Below are 21816 nucleotides of genomic sequence, written 5' to 3'. Positions count from 1 at the left end.
AGATCTCGTCAGTCGTCTATGTCAGCATACTCCGCCAACCTGGTGCGCGGAAAATGAACTTTCGGTGTATCAATATCATTTTTGCAAGGTGTTTGTGAAAATTAGATCAAAAGTTCCAACTTCTTTTTTGAATACATACATATTACAACCAAAACCTGCTCAGCTCAGAAAATGTAGGGATCGTCAGGCCCTGTTCCAAGCGTGGGAAGGAATTCCAAGGTGCAGAATGTTGTGCACTTGCACGGATCTCGTCTTTCTTCCAGCAGAAAGTGCGGAGTGAAACCCTGCTTGTATTGTACGAGTGGATAGATGTTGCTCTACCTCCCCTGTTATGTTACTACAGCCTGCCTGCTCGCGAACCACCCCAACAGCGAAAGGCGAGAGAGGGGAGGGCTTTGGTTTCGCCATCCAGTTCGGCTTCTCCGCACGCAAACCCAAAACCCTAGCGCCAGCCAGAGGCGAGAGCAACAAGGCCTCGTGACCCAGAGACCGGAGTGGAGCTAAGGTCGCCTCCCCCAGCCCGGGATGGAGAGCCTCGTCCTCGCCTCCTCCTGCTCCGCGTCTCCCCGCCTGCCCCTCCTCTCCGCCGCCAGCCGCCCGTCGCGGCCCCTCTCGGCGGCGCCGCTCTCCGCTGGCGCCGGGCGGAGGGGAGCCAGGCGGCCGAGGCTCGTCGTCTCCGCCGCGTCCCGCGGATCTAGGAACGGTGAGGGACCGCCTTGTTCCGTCGCCTCCGCGTGAATTGTGCTGTGTTTGGATGCGATGCGATGCGACCCCCGATGCGCTCTTTGATTAGGAAGGAGCAAGCGGCCAAAGTTTGCGGCACTCGACTCTGAGCTGTGGTTTTCGTGAGCTAGATCCACGGCTGAGAATTCGACCTTGTTGCATCGTGCATCCGCAACAATGTTCTCCTATTTGTATTTGCAGCAAGGGCACATGATAGCTTGAGATTGGAAATTGTCAGTTTATCCATCCGTGTCTCTGACATACTACTTGTTAAGTAGATAATGCGCACCTCATCCATCCATATTTTTTTTATAGTACTACCTGATAACTATTGTATGTTAATTTGCTTTGGTTTGCACCCATTTTGATATTCTTGTGAGCATCTTCCTTGTTCTTATTTTACATACTTATATGCTGTTTGCTACATCAGTTTCAGTACTGCCTGATAAGTATCGTATGTTAATTTGCTTTGGTTTGCACTCATTTTGATATTCTTGTGAGCATCTTCCTCCTTGTTCTTATTTTTACATACTATATGCTGTTTGCTACATCAGTTTCAGATGGATTTAACACAAAGGGATTTGCAAGCATATCGTCTTCAACCAGCACCGAGAATACATCGACGGGAACTGGCACCGTGCCTCCCATGCCGCCTCCCTCATCATATATGTGAGTTTATCTCTTTGTTTTTCCTGCATTTTCTGTTCTCAAATTTACCTTCCCATGATGGCGAGTTCCAAAATCTATGCAGTGGTTCACCTGTTTTCTGGATTGGCGTTGGTGTAGCATTATCTGCAGCATTTTCCATGGTGCGAAATTCTGCTTCCTCTTGTGCTTTAGTTTATTTTTGTGCATATCTTCTCTTCGTAAATTAATACTTGGTGGTTGGTTTATCAGGTTTCTTCGATGGTAAAGGTGAGCTCGCAGTTATTCTTTGTTTCTGCACTCCAGAAAGAGTATGTATCCTCAATTATTTGCACAGTGTTCCTCAGAATGACCCATTGGTGTACCTTTGTATAATTGGGCATGAGTCATGGAGGTAAAATTATTGAGTCGTTTTTTGCTTGAACCTGCTTAACCTTCCGACACATCTGTATTATACTCTACCAGTTCACTTCGCTGTTTCAGAGATTTGTTTCTGGCCCGATAAGGGTGTCATTGTGCTTTACTTTGATGGCCAGTTAATTTTCTTTTCATGTTAAAGAATTTTTTAAGATTTGATTTTCATTGACATTGGGCACCAAATTTCGTTAAATGGTATTATGATAAATCCCTTTCTGCATGGCTTAGTATGTTTCTGCATGGCTTAGTATGTTTCTGCATGGCTTTAAGTAATTCAATATTCTGTTTGTCGCCTTGGTCATATACACTTTGCTGTTGCCTTTATGGTATTTCTCGTATAGCTGCGTGCTACCATATGTTGCTAGCTTGAGTAGGTTGGTGTCTCTAGCCTTGCCGTGCGTTTGAGGCTCTACCTGCCGCACAAGTTTCCTCTTCTTTAAACAAAGGCCACCGAGGGCTAGTCCTGGTTGATCAACTTAAATAATAAAAAAATGTATTTAGCTGTACATGACCAACATTTACTTGCCTACCTAGTGCCTATTCCTGTTTTAATGTTTTACTGATTTCTTGCAGAAATATGCAATGGAACAAGCATTCAAGTCGATGATGACCCAGGCACCACAAAACACATTTGGTGCGAACTCGCCATTCCCATTCTCCATGCCACCACAGGCAGGTTCCACGGCACCAAGTAGTTACCCATACTCAGGACCAAGGAAAAATACCCCCAAAGGTGCAACTGTTGATGTTTCAGCTACTGAAGTGGCAGCAACTGGATCTTCGGAAGCAGCTGATGTGGCAGAAACATCGAAGCCTTCAAAGAAATTTGGTACGACCTTTCTTGTCCGAAATTTTCCCCTCCAACTACAGTTGAGTGGCAAATGGGATCTTCTATGTGCCAAATTGTCTATAACATGCTGAATTTATACCTCTTGATGCACTTAATTTATATTTCTGTGGTCCTATTTCTGGGCTCCTCTTGTAGCACAACATTAGGAAATAAACACGCACCACTAATGAGCGTGAACATGATCTGAATGGGCTTGACTGTGCTGCTTCTTTTCTTAATAGTGCTTAGCATCATATTTTTCAGATATTTGGCATCTGTATTTGATTGTGTTTTTGTTAACAAAATCTGTGCAGCCTTCGTTGATGTTTCTCCCGAAGAGTTGCAAAAACAGAAGGAGCTTCAATCTTCATTGCAGACGGTAGATGTAAAAAGTGATAGCACTGAAAGTGAAACGAAGGGTGATACTGAACAAGTAAGTTCCCTTCAGAAGCTTGGTAATAGGCTCCCTGTACAATTTGTTGTAATTAATACTTTCCGATGGTTCTTAAAGGTTCCTACAAATGGTGCTGCTTTTAAGCCGAGTGAAGATTCCTCTACCTGGACAACTGAATCCAGTTAGTAATTGCACATTTATCTACTCAAATTTAGGACTTATATTTTATTCGCTCATCTGTATTTTCGTAAAATGATGTTGTAATATTCTTTTTGTCAGTTGCTTCCATGTGTGTACAAGTGAACTAAATTGATCCTGATTATGCTGTACAGGTAAATCAGGACCTATGCTATCTATTGATACAATTGAGAAAATGATGGAAGACCCAGCTGTGCAGAAGATGGTTTACCCGTAAGTTGCAACCAAGTTCAACTTTACATCTTGTGCTCACTCTTGTAAAATGTGTCTCTGTTGCCCACCTAGGCACTAGGCCCCACTCCCTATGACTAGCTTGTGACTAGGCTCTAGGCACCACCTGCGTAGCGCCTAATGCCTTTTAGAACACTCTGTGCCATGTTTTCCCTTCATATTTTCATTCCTTAGTAGATGCATTCACCATTTGGTTGTAAGGCTCAATAAGTCCTGCTGGCTATCTGCACACCGAATCTATCATGTCGCATGTAGCACCTTAGGAGCCAGCTGGACCCAGCACACCTATGTAGTGGCTAGGTCCTTTCCTGTTTTATGCTGCTTGTGGCCCAAATGGGTTTCTGATCTATATATGAGTCCAAGTGGTTCTATATGGTTTAATGAATCACAACATCTGTGTTCAATATGGCACAAGTGGTACTCCCGTTTGTAGAGGGTTTCTTCGTGTATTCATTTTCTGGATGATGAGGATAATTAAGGATTATTATGCTAACATAAACACTTTGATTAGCAGACGAATAATTCATTACTGAATTTAACTACTTTAGTTGGCATCAATCTATAGGTGGACAACTGCTTGTGTGTAGATTAGTTCCGCATGGATGTAAATCTATAACTTAAAATAACTATGTAATTTGCATTGGTATTTTTTCAGCGCTGCAATCATGGCTTAGTGAGGTGGTCGTACTGGCATTGCCTCCCATATAGTGGACAACATATGTGTGTGCCAGTTTCAGTAATACTCTCCCCGTCCCAAAACAAGTCTCAACTTTATACTGTAGTACAAAGTTGTACTAAAGTTGACATTTATTTTGGGACGGAGGTAGTATGAAATTATTCTAGTGTGTATGTCATAAAAAATATAAAATTAAGTGTAACTTATATCTCTTCAGTATTTTTAACGATGCTGATTTCTTCACATGTTGCAGCTACTTGCCTGAGGAGATGAGGAACCCAGATTCATTCAAGTGTATGCTCCTGTGAATTTGTTAAAACACTTAAGTATCACATAAATTGGAGTTTATTTTCTGTTTTATATGGTGATGTGGGAATTTATTTTGCAGCGATGCTTCAGAATCCGATGTACCGCCAGCAACTGGAGGATATGCTGTAATGCAATTATTCTTAGCACTGCTTATCTGTGCATCTGTTTCTGCTTATATGTTTATGTAACTTATGTTAGCTAAGAAGTCATACCGATGACCCATGATGTTGCTTACTGTAACAGTCTATTATGCCTCTTGCAGTGTGGGGTTGAACTGTACCAATCTATGAACGTAATACTGTGCATATCTTCTCTAACCTTCTTATATACCATTGTTGTGGCTATTAACAGAAACAACATGGGCGCATCTCCTGGTCAATGGGATAACCGCATGGTTGATCACTTGAAGAACTTTGACCTTAGCAGTCCTGAAGTTAGGCAGCAGTTTGGTGAGTGATTCAACACTTCCACATTTAGTTGGGTGCTGTTTGGAAATTCAAAATCATGAATTCTGTGGGTGATTTCCCATTATCTACCATTCAATACCTTTTTCCCGTCTAAACTTATATGAAGAAAATTCTGAATACCAATGATTTGTCCTAGTCCCATGTGCACAAGCAGTAATAGTAGAGAAGAAAGTGGCAACGTGCTGTTGCGGCTAGGTCTTGCCGGTGGCGTGTCCTCGTGACTTGTTCTCACTGGACGCGGAGAACGCCGGCCGTGGACATGGTGATGCTGGCAACAGACACGGGCATGCTGGCAGCGGCCATGGACGCCGAGATGCCGGTTGTGGACGAGGTGACGTGGTTGCGCCCGAGGCGGACACTTGAGGTTGGGAGGCAGCGGCCAACCTTTCGTTGAGGTCAACGTTGGCAGAGGGCATGACCACGCCAACCTCCTGTGTGTTGAGGGCGTCCAGCCAGTCCCTAGCGCCACCATTGTCAGGTGGCTCCTCCTGCCCGTGGCGCCATCATCTGGTGACTCCTCTTCCCGCCCATGGCGCCATCCGTCAACTTCTTCCTCCATCTCCTTGAATTTCCACCGCCGCTGGTCCAATCCCGACGGCCTGCATGGCTGTCGCCTTCTCAGACGGTGGCACAAGCTTCCAGGAGGCGACGCATCGCGTGCAGGAGGAGGGAATAGAGCGAACAAAGGAAAGAGAGGATTGAGAGGAAACCGAGTGCGTCCGTGCGGCGCGGGACTAGAATCGCCAGCGGGTGCTGATACACACTAGTCACTACAAAGTGGAATTTTCGTGAAAAAAACTTTGGGCACTAGATTGGGGAACAGAGGGAGTATTGAACATTTAGTGTCGAATAGCGTTACCATTTTCTTACTAAATGCCTAGCATAGTGTCGATGCATGCTCCCATGTTTTTAGTTCTTTTTGTACCCTTACTATTTTCTTGTTCTATAAATGCCTATCATAGCCTGCCTCGTGCTCCTATTTTTGGGGTTATTGCTATACTACTTGGTAGGTGATGGAAATTGTTAAGGAGATTTGAATTGCGAGTTTACGACTTCATTCTTCCCTGAATCAGCTTTTATTTTTGCTACAAGACTCCTAAATTTGATTTCAAATTGATATGATTACATGTGAATTCTGAAGCTTTTTAATTGCTTGTACAGCTCAAGTTGGCATGACTCCAGAGGAAGTTGTAGCGAAAATAATGGCGAACCCAGAAGTTGCTGTTGCATTCCAGAATCCAAAAATTCAAACGGCCATCATGGATGTAAGTTCTGTACAAACTTTGTTGGACTGCATAGTTATTTGGAAATTTAGATTTATGCCACTACAAAGCTTGTGTTGCTGAAAAAATGCCACTGGTGTTTTAATGACATGTGGGACCTGGACCCACTTGCCATTCTCAAAGTTAATGGTATTTTCAAATTGCAAGCATTTGGAATTGGATATATCCAGTTATCCCTAGTCATTTGCTTATTCTGACATGGCATCTTGTTGATGCAGTGCTCGCAGAACCCTCTGAATATTGTAAAATACCAAAATGACCAAGAGGTATTTTTTAATTTAGTTAAGTTGGGTCGTCAGCTCACATGTTAACTTTATGATCGAACTCACCTTGCTTCTCTTTCACTTGGATGTCTATGATGCTAGGTCATGGATGTTTTTATGAAGATATCGCAAATCTTCCCCCAAATTAATGGCTAGTGGATGTGCACCACGGAATTGCAGTTTTTGATTTGCCTTGGCCTGTCATCTCCAGCCTAAGCGGCTGCAGTAGCATCTGTTAACCGGCTGAGGAACAGAGGAACTTCATGTGTTCGGTCATTATGCGCAAAGATGTACCCTTGCCGTCAAGGTTTTTGAGTTGCCAATGTACATCATATGATCCAGCGTTTCGGTTTGGTTGCGACCATGCCTAAAGCCAGAGTAGTGAAGTAGCAAAGTTTGAGATATATATTTACGTCACCGCTCTGTAGAATTGTGTAGTTGGTGCTTTGACACTATATGGTTTGCTGTAGCCTGTAGGATGTGAAGGTGCCGATGTAGTTCATATCACCTCAATTTTGATACACTGTGTTGCCATGACAATGCATGAAAATGTTGGCTATGTTGTTCAACTTGTTTAGTTGGAATGTAGCCCGAGTTCCATGACGGGTGGAAGTTGCTTTGACTCTGCTTTCGGATCTTTTGTGGTCGGGGGATTAGCTGGTTATTTTTTAAGTGAGAATAAATGAGCATGTTGCATCTCATATTTGTTACTCTAGTTGATTCCCTTCTGTTTTGAAATAACAAGGCCTGCCATTTTTTTTCCTATTAGGCATAACTGAAAAACAAAGGGAAATGCTATTCAGTTGACGTCAGTTTTTAGCCTGCCATTCTTCTTCTGTTAGGCGTAACAGAGAAACAAAGGGAAATGTTATTCAGCTGACGTCATTTTTAGGTGATTTCCAGCAAACTACGGATTTTGAGCATGAATCTTAGCGCGCATCGTCTGCCACTCTTAACTTTGATGTGCGTTCATGGTAGCTGCTCGGCGGCAGTCGCTCAGACTAGCCACCTTCGCCTGAAGGAGTTGCCGTCCCCGTTGCCCAACCACGACGTCCAAATCCCTGTCGACAAGGAGCACCCGTCCTGCCCGCCATCGTTGAAGCCGCCCCCGTGTCTACATTACTACAAGGTCCCGACGCCACATTGTGCAAGTGCAAAGCCTAGGCGGAGGCTCGGCGCACACATGCATGGCGACATTCATTAAGGGCGTGTTTGGTTGCCGTGCGCTACAGTACCCGCATTGTATACACTTCTTCACCCAACCTGGATATGCAAATGCAGCTTTAAATGCACTATCTGCATGTTGTTTGGTTGCCTGCATGGCCTCTTGCTTGCATGGGCAGAACCACACTGCCTGATATTTGGTTGCTTGCATGTTAGTGGACAAACCCAAGGCATGGTGTTTGGTTGTATACAACGCCTGGTGTGTGGTAACCTCTTTGGCTAGTTGGTGAGGTTGCCACCACACTTCGGCAGCACACATCGTAAGCACAACAGAGTATAAACAGAGCATCAACTAGCATAATCCAGATATAAGCAGTACCACACTTCATAACAGTTCAACGCATAAACCATAAACATCTTCAAAGCAGACTTGATAGTACGCTCGAAAGAGGTGGCCCGACCCTACTCCTTGGCGGCGAAGGCTTTGTCGTGCTTCTCGCACTTGTTGACGACCTCAATGCCATCGTCGTTGAAGATGATGACCTTGAGGGTGTCGGGAGTGAGGAGCTTGAACGTCACCATGTAGCCGATCTTGATATAATGAACGGCTGCGTAGGTGGCCCAACCCTGATCCAGGGTCACCCTGTCATTCATCAGCTTGACCGCCACCTTCCAGGAGCAGCCGGTGTTGTTCCCGAGCTTGAACTCCGTCGGCACCGTGACGAAGTGCTTGGTGAAGTCCAGGGGCATGGGGATGCACTCAATCTTCGGTGCAAGGATGACCTTGCAGAAGTGAGTTGGGCCATCCTCCTGATGGTAGTGGCTGTAGTTGCGGCGCTTGTTGCTGGGGGGCTCCTCCATGCCCTTGTTGTCGCCACCCTCAGGCGTCTTCGGGTCTTCGTCGGCGGTGGGCGGCAGCACAACCTCGTCGGGCATTGGGTGAAGGGGCTGCTTGCCCTTGTTGTCAACGGCCATGAGCACCTCCGTGCCCATCTCATTGCTCTCCTCGATCTGCACACAATTCATGGAGTCACGCACTGCACAAAGTTCATGGCTAATCGAAGAGCTTGTAGTTAAAACGACATGACTGTCACTCTTCTCCTCCTCTTCACCCCCCTATATTTACTCACCCTGCCCACCACTACTTACCCACCTCCTCTCTTCTCTCACTGTCAACCTTCCTCCTCCCCATCGCCATGAGCTCTAGCTCCAGCTCCAACGCCAACCCCTTCCCTTGGGGTATTGGCTGGAGGGCCTTCTTCCTTGGGTGGTCGACTGGTGACCGCACCAAGTTCGAGAACACCATGAAGGTGTGCTCGAACTTCGGCTCCATGCCGGACATGCAGAATGAATCTAATGCAGTCCTCATGAAGGCCAGTAAAGAAGAGCTGAAGACGCTGATTCCTGACCCAACAAAGGGCGCGATGGCAGTTGACATCATTCGCTGGGCCATGAATCAGGCCATCCCCGACGACGCTAAACAGAGGAAGAAGTGGTGCAAGTACAAGACCTACTTGGCTCCTAATGACCGCCGTGCCGCAGTGTACTTGGAGACGGCTATCGCGCCGCCGGCGGTCATCGGCGGGGAGCCTAAGGAGGAGGAAGAAGAAGCAGTGCACATGCCAGCTAGGGCGGCGGAGCCAGGCCATCCTACCTGGCAGATCGACCTCGACTCCGCCGAGGACGACGAGGATGACCTGCCGGCCCGCATGGCGATGAAGAAGAAGATGAAGGCCAGCGGCTCAACCAGCCGCTCCGCACGCCAGTGACGGCCGCCGCGGTCAGCCGATGTCCGTTGTGTACACCCTATCCCCCTATTCCCCAATCCCCCAATCCCGCAATCCACCTTCTGCATTCTGATCTTGCATGTATGAACTCGTATGAACTGCTATGAACTAGTATGAACTACCCCTATGCTTATCTACCTCTATTCCCCATTCCCCTCCGCCGTGGATCGAATCTATCGCCGTGGATCGAATCAAGCGTGCATGTCGAAGAGAGAGAAGTTCTTACCGCCATTGATGGAGTCCGGTGGTCTTTTTCCTCTGCTCCGATCTGCCACCGTCGATGATGGAGTTCGGTGGTCTTCTTCCTCTGCTCTGATCCGCCGCCGCCGGTGAGAGTTGGGAGAATGGGGAAGAGTGGGGAGAGGGAGCGGTGAGGGGCGGTGAGGCTAATAATTGCCGGCGCTTCGGGAAGCAACGCGGCTTCTCGAGCGTGGCCGCGCGCGTGCAGCTGCAGCCGCCCACGTGCACCGCTCGGGCCTGTCCCTGGAGAAACTGCCGATTCGTGCGTTTCTAGTGAGCCAGGCCCAAGGTGCTTTAAGAAGTGTACGATGCAGGCCCAATAGTGTATGCAGGCTACCAAACAGGCTGGATACTTCCCGCGCGGGCCTGGTCGAGGCCTATACAGGCAACCAAACACGCCCTAAGACCTAGGTGGCACCGGCCTGGGTGCTCGCGGACCCTGCACTCATGGAGGCTTGCTCCATCGACCGGTCCAAGACCACTGTCGAGTCAGATGCCCCTCCATTGGCGCCGTCATCACGCAGCTCCTCCAAGTGGGGCTGGTAGAGTCCGAGCGTGCCCTCTTCGCCCGGGCCTCCAAAGGCAAGCGTCGCGAGACGATGGAGGATGTGACAGCATCTGCGTTGCGAGCGCACCGTGGTGGGCCGGCAGGGGTGCTGCAACGCCTGACATGCCTCCCGCCACTAATGCGACAATGAAGGCGGACCATACGACGGCGGAGGTGCCGGTAGCCTCAGTGGCCATGCCTATGAAGTCATTGCCCGCTAGATGGCCTAGTTTTAGTTTAGGCTTAGGTTCAACTAGTTAAATATATCATCTGTTTGCATACAATATCCGGAACTTGCTTCAATTTCATTCATTTAGCTTAAATTTCGTCTGTCTTTGTGTTTGATCTGTTTGAAATGGGCTAGACATTTGGTGATCACGGTTGGATGGCCTCTGCCTCATGAGATGTCCATGAATGTCCGGACCTGTCGGCAACATTTGATAATGTCCGTTTGGTAATCTGCGTTGGAGATGCCTAACATACATAACCTTAGCATTTTTGCAGGAGTTTAAAGCAAAAGTGATAAAGGGAGTTCTTTTTATTTTTGTTTCTTTGTAACTCTGTATACCTATTTTATTTAATGAAAAATACCATAGAACAATTGATCTACAGCCAGGGCTAAAAAAAGTGATAAAGGGGGAGTTAGTTGTGACAAGGATAACTGATCTTTTTTTATCTTGCGGAAAATATAACCGATCTGCTATACTCCAGATAATCATTACTTTAGCTATGAAAACAAGGCTGAACTTTTCTAAAGCAAGTCAATATTTTTTTTGCGGAGATTAAGATGGCTTAAATTAGAGTTGCTTCTTTATGATTTGTCGACAACTTTTTTTCAAAAATGAGGATTATCTCCGGCCTCTGCATCGAGTAATGCACATAACCATCTTTATTAATTATTCAATAGAGTTTGACAAAGTAGATACATGGATCAACCCAAAGCCACCTTTCTGGCGACCTCAATCGCTACACCTACAAGTCTTGTGGAGTGCCCTGGCGCATCCACGCACACCATCTAATCCGGTGGCCACCCCAGGTTGCCATGCGCACACTGATGAATCCGCCGCCGCCTTCTTCCGCTGACATCTTCAAGAGAGATCAATGCATATGCCTTGTCAGGCCCAACTGACGTCAATGCCATCACGACGACAGATAATGGCATCCTCTTGCACGCGTTCATGAACACGCGACTATCAGCTCAAAAGGACCACGGGATAGCAAAAAAAAGGATGTTTACGGCTAAAACTTGCAGGCGTACCAATGTTTGTGTCAGACGAGGTGCACCTCTTATTGATGTGCTTGCGACATCAGTTGCATATATTTATGAGGACCTATTTTCCTTGATCTGATTGATGTGATGCAAATGCAGCTCGGCTGTTTCACAAATATTATATCAGCTGATACTCACTGTCTATTTATTATCTTAATGTCTTGTGTCTGTTAGTAAACGACCCCAGAAAAGAAGATTGTTCAAATGTTCTCAACATTATGGAAGCAGTTGTCTGGATGATACCTTTTTTTTGAGAATTCAGAGCAGAAACAAACTACTCCAAATGGTTGTTACACTCTTTTAGCATCATGTCTCTTAACCTGTCCGGCACTCGAGTAGTGGCATGCATATCTCCCACCCTCCTGGCTTCAGCTGTGATTTCATGTGCCAGTGCATTGCATTCTCGCCCAACAAAGGAGAATTTGTGCGAAGCAAACCGGGCCGCCATAGATTTAATGTCTTGGATTACTGCGAAACAGGGGGACAGACAGGGATCTGTGTTTGTCAGTCCCATGATAACTGACTTGCAGTCCATTTCCAACTCCATCGGGCCCTTATACATCGTCTCCAATGCATGCAGACCACTCAGAGCAGCTCTGGCCTCGACCTCTTCTACAGAGCTCGAGGGACTCAGCCGTTTCCCCATGCACAAGATGATCTGACCATTATGATCCCTGGCTACAACGCCCGCCCAACATTCTCCGCTGTCTGGCAGGAAGGCGACATCGGAATTGATTTTGATAGTGCCGCGGGATGGAGCAGTCAATTTGCTGCATTTGTGCACTTTCTGCTGGGGTGCTTCTTTGGCCAAAGGCCAAATATCTTTTCCAGCCACAGACATATGTGTCTGAACATCCCTAACCAAGTCCTTCTCGTACTGCAACAGAAACATGACTGATTTCTTGATCGGCTCCATGCCATTCCCATGCACAATATCATCACGTAGATGCCAGCTCCTCCACAACATCATGAGAACTCTGGCCCTAACTTCATCAGGTTCTGGGAAGAGTAACATCTGGAGCCAGTCAGGGCCTGTTTGATGGAAAGCATGCTCATAGGGCAGGGCCCATTCCTTTTTTAGGGCTTCTCTCAATGCTCTGCTTTTTGTACATTCCACAACAGCTTGAAACTCACCCCCCTCATCACAGCCGCAAATATTACATGTAGCATCCTGATACGTCTCCGTCGTATCTATAATTTTTGATTGTTCCATGTCAATATTCTTCAACTTTCATATACTTTTGGCAACTTTTTATACTATTTTTGGGACTAACATATTGATCCAGTGCCCAGTGCCAGTTCCTGTCTGTTGCATGTTTTATGTTTCGCAGAAAACCCATATCAAACGGAATCCAAACAGGATAAAAACGGAAGGAGAATTATTTTGGAATATTTGTGATTTTTGGGAGGTGGAATCAACGCGAAACAGTGCCCGAGGTGGCCACGAGACAGGGGGCGCGCCCCCTGGGGCGCGCCCTGGGCTCTCGTGGGCCACCCGTAAGGCGGTTGAGGCTCTACTTTTGCCGCAAGAAAGCTAATTTTATGAGAAAAATCTAGGCGAAAGATTCACCCCAATCGGAGTTACGGATCTCCAGATATAAAGGAAACGGTGAAGGGGAAGAAACAGGAAACGCAGAAACAGAGAGATAGATCCAATCTCGGAGGGGCTCTCGCCCCTCCCACGCCATGGGAGCCAAGGACCAGAGGGGAAACCCTTCTCCCATCTAGGGAGGAGGTCAAGGAAGAAGAAGAAGAAGGGGACCCTCTCCCCCTTGCTTCCGGTGGCGCCGGAGCGCTGCCAGGGGCCATCATCATCACCGTGATCTTCACCAACACCACCGCCATCTTCACCAACATCTCCACCAACTCTTCCTCCCTCTATGCAGTGGTGTAACCTCTCTCTTACCCGCTGTAATCTCTACTTAAACATGGTGCTCAACGCTATATATTATTCCCCAATGATGTATGGCTATCTTATGATGTTTGAGTAGATCCGTTTTGTCCTATGGGTTAATTGATGATCGTGATTGGTTTGAGTTGCATGTCTTATTATTGGTGCTGTCCTATTGTGCCCTCCGTGTCACGCAAGCGTGAGGGATTCCCGCTGTAGGGTTTGCAATATGTTTATGATTTGCTTATGGTGGGTTGCGTGAGTGACGGAAACACAAACCCGAGTAAGTAGGTTGTTTGCGTATGGGATAAAAGGGGACTTGATGCTTTAATGCTATGGTTGGGTTTTACCTTAATGAATCTTTAGTAGTTGCGGATGCTTGTTAGAGTTCCAATCATAAGTGCATAGAATTCCAAGTAAGGGATGATATGTTAGCTTATGCCTCTCCCTCAAATAGAATTGCAATAATGATTACCGGTCTAGTTATCGAATGCCTTGGACAAATAACTTTCTCATAACAAAAAGCTCTCTACTAATATTTACTTTATTGCTTCTTTATCTAAACAGCCCCTAGTTTATATTTACATGCTCTTTATTATCTTGCAAACCTATCCAATCACACCTACAAAGTACTTCTAGTTTCATACTTGTTCTAGGTAAAGCGAACGTCAAGCGTGCGTAGAGTCGTATCAGTGGCCGATGGGACTTGAGAGAGTATTTGTTCTACCTTTAGCTCCTCGTTGGGTTCGACACTCTTACTTATCGAAAGAGGCTACAACTATCTCGTATACTTGCGGGTTATCAAGACCTTTTTCTGGCGCCGTTGCCGGGGAGTCATAGCATGGGGTGAATACTCTCGTGTGTGCTTGTTTGCTTTATCACTAAGTAATTTTTATTTGCTGTTCTAAGTTGTTCTCTATCTTTAGTTATGGATATGGAACGCAAAATACCAAAAAAATTAGCTGTACTTGCTACTCATGAGGATGGGGTAACTCCTAAAACCCTCGGTTCTCATTATGCGAAAGATATTATGTACTGCTTTGATAATCCTGAGAAAGCCCCATTCAACTTTATAATGGGAGACACGTTGGATCAATGTGAATACTTTAGGGATTATCGCTCGACACAAAAAGGGAAACTATTATGGGATCAATTTATTATGTTGCGTTGGTATGCCTGGAATCTATGCATGAGATATGATATTACTTGTTGCTCTAGGATGGAGGATCCACACCTCCCTTTTCATGCAAATTTAACGATAATGAAACCTTAGCTTCTTATGCTAATGGTATATATGATTACTATGATGTGGAACAAATAGAAGAATTTGTTGCTTTTAAGGCTGCCTATGATATTGAAGCTTTGTTTGAAAAGTATGAAGCTTTTGATGATGATGGTTATAGGCCGGAAAATCTTGCTATACTTGGATATTGCTATGAAAATTATGAATACAATTACTATATTAATGCTTTTATGAAGAAAGTCAACCTGTCCAAGAAGAGACTAATATTTTGCAGGAAGCTATGGAAGAAGAAATTGATGAAACAGTGAGCTCGTTGGATGAAAAAGATGATGAGGAGAGCGAAGAACAAAAGGAGGAAGAGCGGATTGATCACCCGTGTCCACCTTCTAATGAGAGTAACTCTTCAACTCATACATTGTTCAATTCCCCTTCATGCTTACCGAAGGATGATTGCTATGATCCCTTGAATTTGTTTGAAATATCCCTTTTTGATGATGTTTGCTATGCTTGTGGCCAAGATGCCAATATGAATTATACTTATGGAGATGAACTTGCTATAGTTCCTTATGTTAAACATGAAATTGTTGCTATTGCACCCACGTATGATAGTCCTATTATCTTTTTGAATTCTCCCTACCACACTTTATCGGAGAAGTTTGTGCTTATTAAGGATTATATTGATGGGTTGCCTTTTACCGTTGCACATGATGATTTTGATAGATATAATATGCATGTGCTTGCTGCTCCTACTTGTAATTATTATGAGAGAGGAACTATGTCTCCACCTCTCTATGTTTCCAACACGATAGAATTGCAAGAAACTGTTTATACTATGCATTGGCCTTTACTATGTGTGCATGAATTGTTCTTTTATGACATGCCGATGCATAGGAAGAGAGTTAGACTTCGTTGTTGCATGATATATGTTACTTTGTGCTCACTACTAAATTACAAATCATTGTTGATTTAAATTGGCTTTGATATACCTTGGGATCTGGGTGGATTCATTACTTGAGCACTTTAATGCCTAGCTTAATGGCTTTAAAGAAAGCGCTGCCAGGGAGACAACCCAGAAGTTTTAGATAGTCATTTATTTCTGTTGAGTGCTTTTATATAGTTTAAAAACAAAAAAATAAAGAGGGAAACCTAAAAACTTTTCAAAAAGGAAAGTGAAAGTGAGAGAGACAAGCATTGTTGAAGTGGGAGAGCTCCTTGAACTTTGTTCATGCTCACGGAAACTTTGTGAATCTTGATTACAGAAACTTTTCATCAAAAATAATTATACCCTTGTACAATTCCATTGTATTATAAAAATAATGTGCCAAGGTTTGCCTTTAGGATGTTTACAATGCTTGTTGGTTTGTACGATGCAGGACAGAAACTTTGACTGTAGGGCGCGATTTTACATTTTTAACTGGAACGTCAATTGGTTATGATTTCTTTCGCACTGTCTTTCTATACAACTTTTTTATTTTTCCTAATTTTGATAAATTTTTGGGGTACCATAAGTATGGTGGATGTTCATATTGCTACAAACTGTTCTGTTTTTGACAGATTCTGTTTTTGATGCATAGTTTGCTTGTTTTGATGAATCTATCAATTTATATCAGTGGTTTAAGCCATGGAAAAGTTATATTACAGTAGACACAATGCAAAAATAAAATATGAATTGGTTTGCTACAGTACTTAGAGTGGTGATTTTCTTTATTATACTAACGGATCTTACCGAGTTTTCTATTGAAGTTTTGTGTGGATGTAGTGTCTAATCGAGGATGTCTCGATATGAGGAAAAGGAAGAGAGGCAAGAGATCAAGCTTGGGGACGCCCGAGGCACCCCAACTACATATTCAAGGAGACTCAAGCGTCTAAGCTTGGGGATGCCCTGGAAGGCATCCCCTCTTTCTTCAATAAGTATCGGTATGTTTTCGAATTCGTTTCGTTCATGCATTATGTGCGAGTCTTGGAGCGTCTTTTGCATTTAGTTTTCACTTTTCTTTTATGCACCATGCTGGTATGAGATAGTCCTTGGTTGATGTATAGAATGCTCATTGCACTTCACTTAAATCTTTTGAGTATGGCTTTATAGAATTCTTCATGTGCTTCACTTATATCATTTGAAGTTTGGATTGCTTGTTTCTCTTCACATAGAAAACCGCCATTTGTAGAATGCTATTTTGCTTCACTTATATTTGTTAGAGCGTGGGCATATCTTTTGTAGAAAGAATTAAACTCTCTTGCTTCACTTATATCTATTTAGAGAGATGACAGGAATTGGTCATTCACATGGTTAGTCATAAAATCCTACATAAACTTGTAGATCGCTGAATATGATATGTTTGATTCCTTGCAATAGTTTTGCAATATAAAGGTGGTGATATTAGAGTTATGCTAGTGGGTGATTGTGGATTAGTAGAAATACTTGTGTTGAGGTTTGTGACTCCCGTAGCATGCACGTATGGTGAACCGCTTTGTGATGAAGTTGGAGCACAATTTTATTTGTTGATTGTCTTCCTTATGAGTGGCGGTCGGGGACGAGCGATGGTCTTTTCCTACCAATCTATCCCCTGGGAGCATGCGCGTAGTACTTTGTTTTCAATGGCTTGTAGATTTTTGTAATAAGTATATGAGTTCTTTATGACTAATGTTGATTCCATGGATTATACGCACTCTCACCCTTCCATCATTGCTAGCCTCTTCGGTACCGTGCATTGCCCTTTCTCACCTCGAGAGTTGGTGCAAACTTCGCCGGTGCATCCAAACCCCGTGATATGATACGCTCTGTCACACATAAGCCTCCTTATATCTTCCTCAAAACAGCCACCATACCTACCTATCATGGCATTTCCATAGCCATTCCGAGATATATTGTCATGCAACTTTCATCATCATCATATACATGACTTGAGCTTTTCATTGTCATATTGCTTTGCATGATCGTAAGATAGCTAGCATGATGTTTTCATGGCTTGTCCATTTTTTGATATCATTGCTACGCTAGATCATTGCACATCCTGATACACCGCCGGAGGCATTCATATAGAGTCATATATTTGTTCTAGACATTGAGTTGTAAGTAAATAAAAGTGTGATGATCATCATTATTAGAGCATTGCCCTAGTGAGGAAAGGATGATGGAGACTATGATTCCCCCACAAGTCGGGATGAGACTCCGGACTTTATGAAAAATAAAAGAGGCCAAAGAAGCCCAAATAAAAAAAAGGAGGCCAAAGAAGCCCACCAAAAAGAAAGAAAAAATAAAGAAAAAAAGAAAAAAAGAAAAAAAAAGAAAAAAAATGAGAGAAAAAGAGAGAAGGGGCAATGTTACTATCCTTTTACCACACTTGTGCTTCAAAGTAGCACCATGTTCTTCATAGAGAGGGCCTCCTATGCTTTCACTTTCATATACTAGTGGGAATTTTCATTATAGAACTTGGCTTGTATATTCCGATGATGGGCTTCCTCAAATGCTCGAGGTCTTCATGAGCAAGCAAGTTGGATGCACACCCACTTAGTTTTCAGTTTGAGCTTTCATACACTTATAGCTCTAGTGCATCCGTTGCATGGCAATCCCTACTCCTCGCATTGACATCAATCGATGGGCATCTCATAGCCCGTTGATTAGCCGCGTTGATGTGAGACCTTCTCCCTTTTTGTCTTCTCCACATAACCCCCGCTGTCATTTTCTATTCCACCTATAGTGCTATATCCATGGCTCACGCTCATGTATTGCGTGAAAGTTGAAAAAGTTTGAGATTATTAAAGTATGAAACAATTGCTTGGCTTGTCATCGGGGTTGTGCATGATTAAATACTTTGTGTGATGAAGATAGAGCAACAGCCAGACTATATGATTTTGTAGGGATAACTTTCTTTGGCCATGTTGTTTTGAAAAGACATGATTGCTTTATTGGTACGCTCGAAGTATTACTGTTTTTTATGTCAAATGATAGACTATTGCTTTGAATCACTCATGTTAATATTCATGCCATGATTAGACATATGGTCAAGATTATGCTAGGTAGCATTCCACATCAAAAATTATCTTTTTATCATTTACCTACTCGAGGACGAGCAGGAATTAAGCTTGGGGATGCTGATACGTCTCCGTCGTATCTATAATTTTTGATTGTTTCATGCCAATATTCTTCAACTTTCATATACTTTTGGCAACTTTTTATACTATTTTTGGGACTAACATATTGATCCAGTGCCTAGTGCCAGTTCCTGTCTGTTGCATGTTTTATGTTTCGCAGAAAACCCATATCAAACAGAATCCAAACGGGATAAAAACGGACGGAGAATTATTTTGGAATATTTGTGATTTTTGGGAGGTGGAATCAACGCGAAACAGTGCCCAAGATGGCCACGAGACAAGGGGGCGCCCCCCCTGGGGCGCGCCCTGGGCTCTCGTGGGCCACCCGTAAGGCGGTTGAGGCTATACTTTTGCTGCAAGAAAGCTAATTTTATGAGAAAAATCTAGGCGAAAGATTCACCCCAATCGGAGTTACGGATCTCCAGATATAAAGGAAACGGTGAAGGGGAAGAAACAGAAAACGTAGAAACAGAGAGATAGATCCAATCTCGGAGGGGCTCTCGCCCCTCCCACGCCATGGGAGCCAAGGACCAGAGGGGAAACCCTTCTCCCATCTAGGGAGGAGGTCAAGGAAGAAGAAGAAGAAGGGGGACCCTCTCCCCTTGCTTCCGGTGGCGCCGGAGCGCTGCCGGGGGCCATCATCATCACCGCGATCTTCACCAACACCGCCGCCATGTTCACCAACATCTCCACCAAATCTTCCTCCCTCTATGCAGCGGTGTAACCTCTCTCTTACCCGCTGTAATCTCTACTTAAACATGGTGCTCAACGCTGTATATTATTCCCCAATGATGTATGGCTATCTTATGATGTTTGAGTAGATCCGTTTTGTCCTATGGGTTAATTGATGATCGTGATTGGTTTGAGTTGCAAGCTTTATTATTGGTGCTGTCCTATTGTGCCCTCCGTGTCGCGCAATTGTGAGGGATTCCCGCTGTAGGGTTTGCAATATGTTTATGATTTGCTTATGGTGGGTTGCGTGAGTGACGAAAACACAAACCCGAATAAGTAGGTTGTTTGTGTATGGGATAAAAGGGGACTTGATGCTTTAATGCTATGGTTGGGTTTTACCTTAATGAATCTTTAGTAGTTGCGGATGCTTGTTAGAGTTCCAATCATAAGTGCATAGAATTCCAAGTAAGGGATGATATGTTAGCTTATGTCTCTCCCTCAAATAGAATTGCAATAATGATTGCCGGTCTAGTTATCGATTGCCTTGGACAAATAACTTTCTCGTAACAAAAAGCTCTCTACTAATATTTAATTTATTGCTTCTTTATCTAAACAGCCCCTAGTTTATATTTACGTGCTCTTTATTATCTTGCAAACCTATCCAATCACACCTACAAAGTACTTCTAGTTTCATACTTGTTCTAGGTAAAGCGAACGTCAAGCGTGCGTAGAGTCGTATCAGTGGCCGATAGGACTTGAGAGAGTATTTGTTCTACCTTTAGCTCCTCGTTGGGTTCAACACTCTTACTTATCGAAAGAGGCTACAACTATCCCGTATACTTGCGGGTTATCACATCCAGCTCAAGAGCCCTTCTGTATTTATTCTTTTTCGTAGCAAGGGTGTTAGTAGCGATTCTCCATCCAAATGTTCTGACTTTTGGTGGAACATTTTCCTTCCATATCATGTCCCAGATACTGCGATCCTGTGGCTCACCTGAAGAACTCGAAGAGCTCTGGGATGTGTGAGATTGTATGGATGCAGCCAGCCTATATGCGCTTCTCACTGTAAAAACACCATTCCTCTCATGGTGCCAAGCAATGTGATCCTTTACATCAGAACGAGGGATTGCGATCTTGATAATTTCTTCTGCATAAAAATTATGGAACATTTGTCTAATGAGCTTTGTGTTCCACTCTTTTCTGTCTGCGTGCATTAGTTGATTCACCCATTTCAACCTCGAGTGCCTGTTGAAAGCTGCTGTGTGTAGGCCTTCATTGCGGGGGATCCATTAGTCTCTTTGGATTTGTATGCTCATGTCGTCTCATACTCTCCAGATTAAGCCCTTTTTCAGTAGGTCTAGTCCTTCTTCTATACCTCTCCATACTGGGGATGCATCCGAGGCAAAGACCGTATCAAGCAAGTTCTCGTGGGGGTAGTACTTGGACTTAATTACCCTCTCACACAGGCTGTTCGGATTTGCAGAAGTCGCCATCCTTGTTTCTCAAGGAGGGCTAAGTTAAACAAGTGCATATATCTAAACCTGATGCGACCTACACGTTTGGGCCGAACCATGTTTTCCCATGACATCCAATGTACCTTTCTATGTCCATCCTCGTCACCCCACCAGAAATCTCTCACCATTTTCTCATATCTATCACAAAATCCTTTGGATAGAAGGAACATGCCCATTATAAAGCAAGGAAGCGCCTGAACCACGGATTTGACGTGTACTTCCTTAGCCGCGTAGGACATATACTTTTCAGAGTAGTCATTGCACCTCTTCCCGCATCTATCATGATTGGTCGAAAATTTTCATCCTTCATTCTCCCTTCCGGTGTCGGTAACCCCAAATACTTACTCTCAAAAGTAGTGGCCACCACTCCTAGACAGTCCTTGATTTGGTTTCTCGTCTCCTCAGGGCAGTGTTCGCTGAATAGCATGGAACATTTGCTCTCACTCAAAAGTTGCCCGGTGCACTTCTGGAACGTAGAAAGCACCCTTTTCACTGTCATTGCCTGATCATGCATGGCTTTGAAGAATAATAAACTATCATCCGCAAATAGAAGATTTGAGATGCCCGGGCTGCTTCTGGTAATCTTTAGTGAGGTTAAATTTCTGCAATCAATCTCCTTGTTCATAAGGCTAACCAGGCTATCCGCGACAAAGAGAAACAAATAGGGACTCAACGGGTCTCCCTGTCGCAGCCCCCCTCGACGGACTGAATGGGGTCAGGAGTTTCCCGTTGCATCTCACTGCATACTTGACTGACCTGACACATTGCATGACCCAGGCTATCCACCTCTGATCGAAATCCGTTTTACACAGGACGCCTTCAAGAAACCTCCAGTCCACTCTGTCGTAGGCCTTGGCTAGATCAAGCTTATAAGCACAATGAGTATTATGTTTGTTTTTAGAGTGTTGGATCTTGTGGAAGCACTCAAAGGAAATGGTAGCATTATTTGTGATCATACGAC

General features: G+C 44.4%; 1 protein-coding gene across 3 annotated transcripts; it reads left to right on the top strand.

The window, feature by feature from the left end:
• The first annotated feature begins 333 nt into the window (after positions 1–333).
• On the top strand, positions 334–7057 carry LOC119364351 (protein TIC 40, chloroplastic-like). Of its 3 annotated transcripts, none has more exons than XM_037629812.1 (14): positions 337–703; positions 1284–1392; positions 1475–1532; positions 1621–1638; positions 2359–2614; positions 2929–3047; positions 3126–3189; positions 3341–3419; positions 4367–4407; positions 4502–4547; positions 4774–4871; positions 6051–6154; positions 6391–6438; positions 6538–7057. In XM_037629812.1, exons 1-14 carry the CDS (start codon positions 526–528, stop codon positions 6589–6591), a joined length of 1272 nt encoding a protein of 423 aa, XP_037485709.1. In that variant the 5' UTR covers positions 337–525; the 3' UTR covers positions 6592–7057. The 3 variants fall into 3 exon arrangements, with proteins under 3 accessions (XP_037485707.1, XP_037485709.1, XP_037485708.1); XM_037629811.1 differs by having other exon boundaries at positions 1278–1392; XM_037629810.1 differs by having other exon boundaries at positions 334–703; positions 1278–1392; positions 2929–3189.
• Positions 7058–21816: the final 14759 nt, after the last annotated feature.

Source organism: Triticum dicoccoides, chromosome 2B (assembly GCF_002162155.2).
Source record: "Triticum dicoccoides isolate Atlit2015 ecotype Zavitan chromosome 2B, WEW_v2.0, whole genome shotgun sequence".
Taxonomy (NCBI): domain Eukaryota; kingdom Viridiplantae; phylum Streptophyta; class Magnoliopsida; order Poales; family Poaceae; genus Triticum; species Triticum dicoccoides.
The sequence above is the reverse complement of the archived record's forward strand: the minus strand, read 5'-3'. Positions and strand labels throughout refer to the sequence as shown.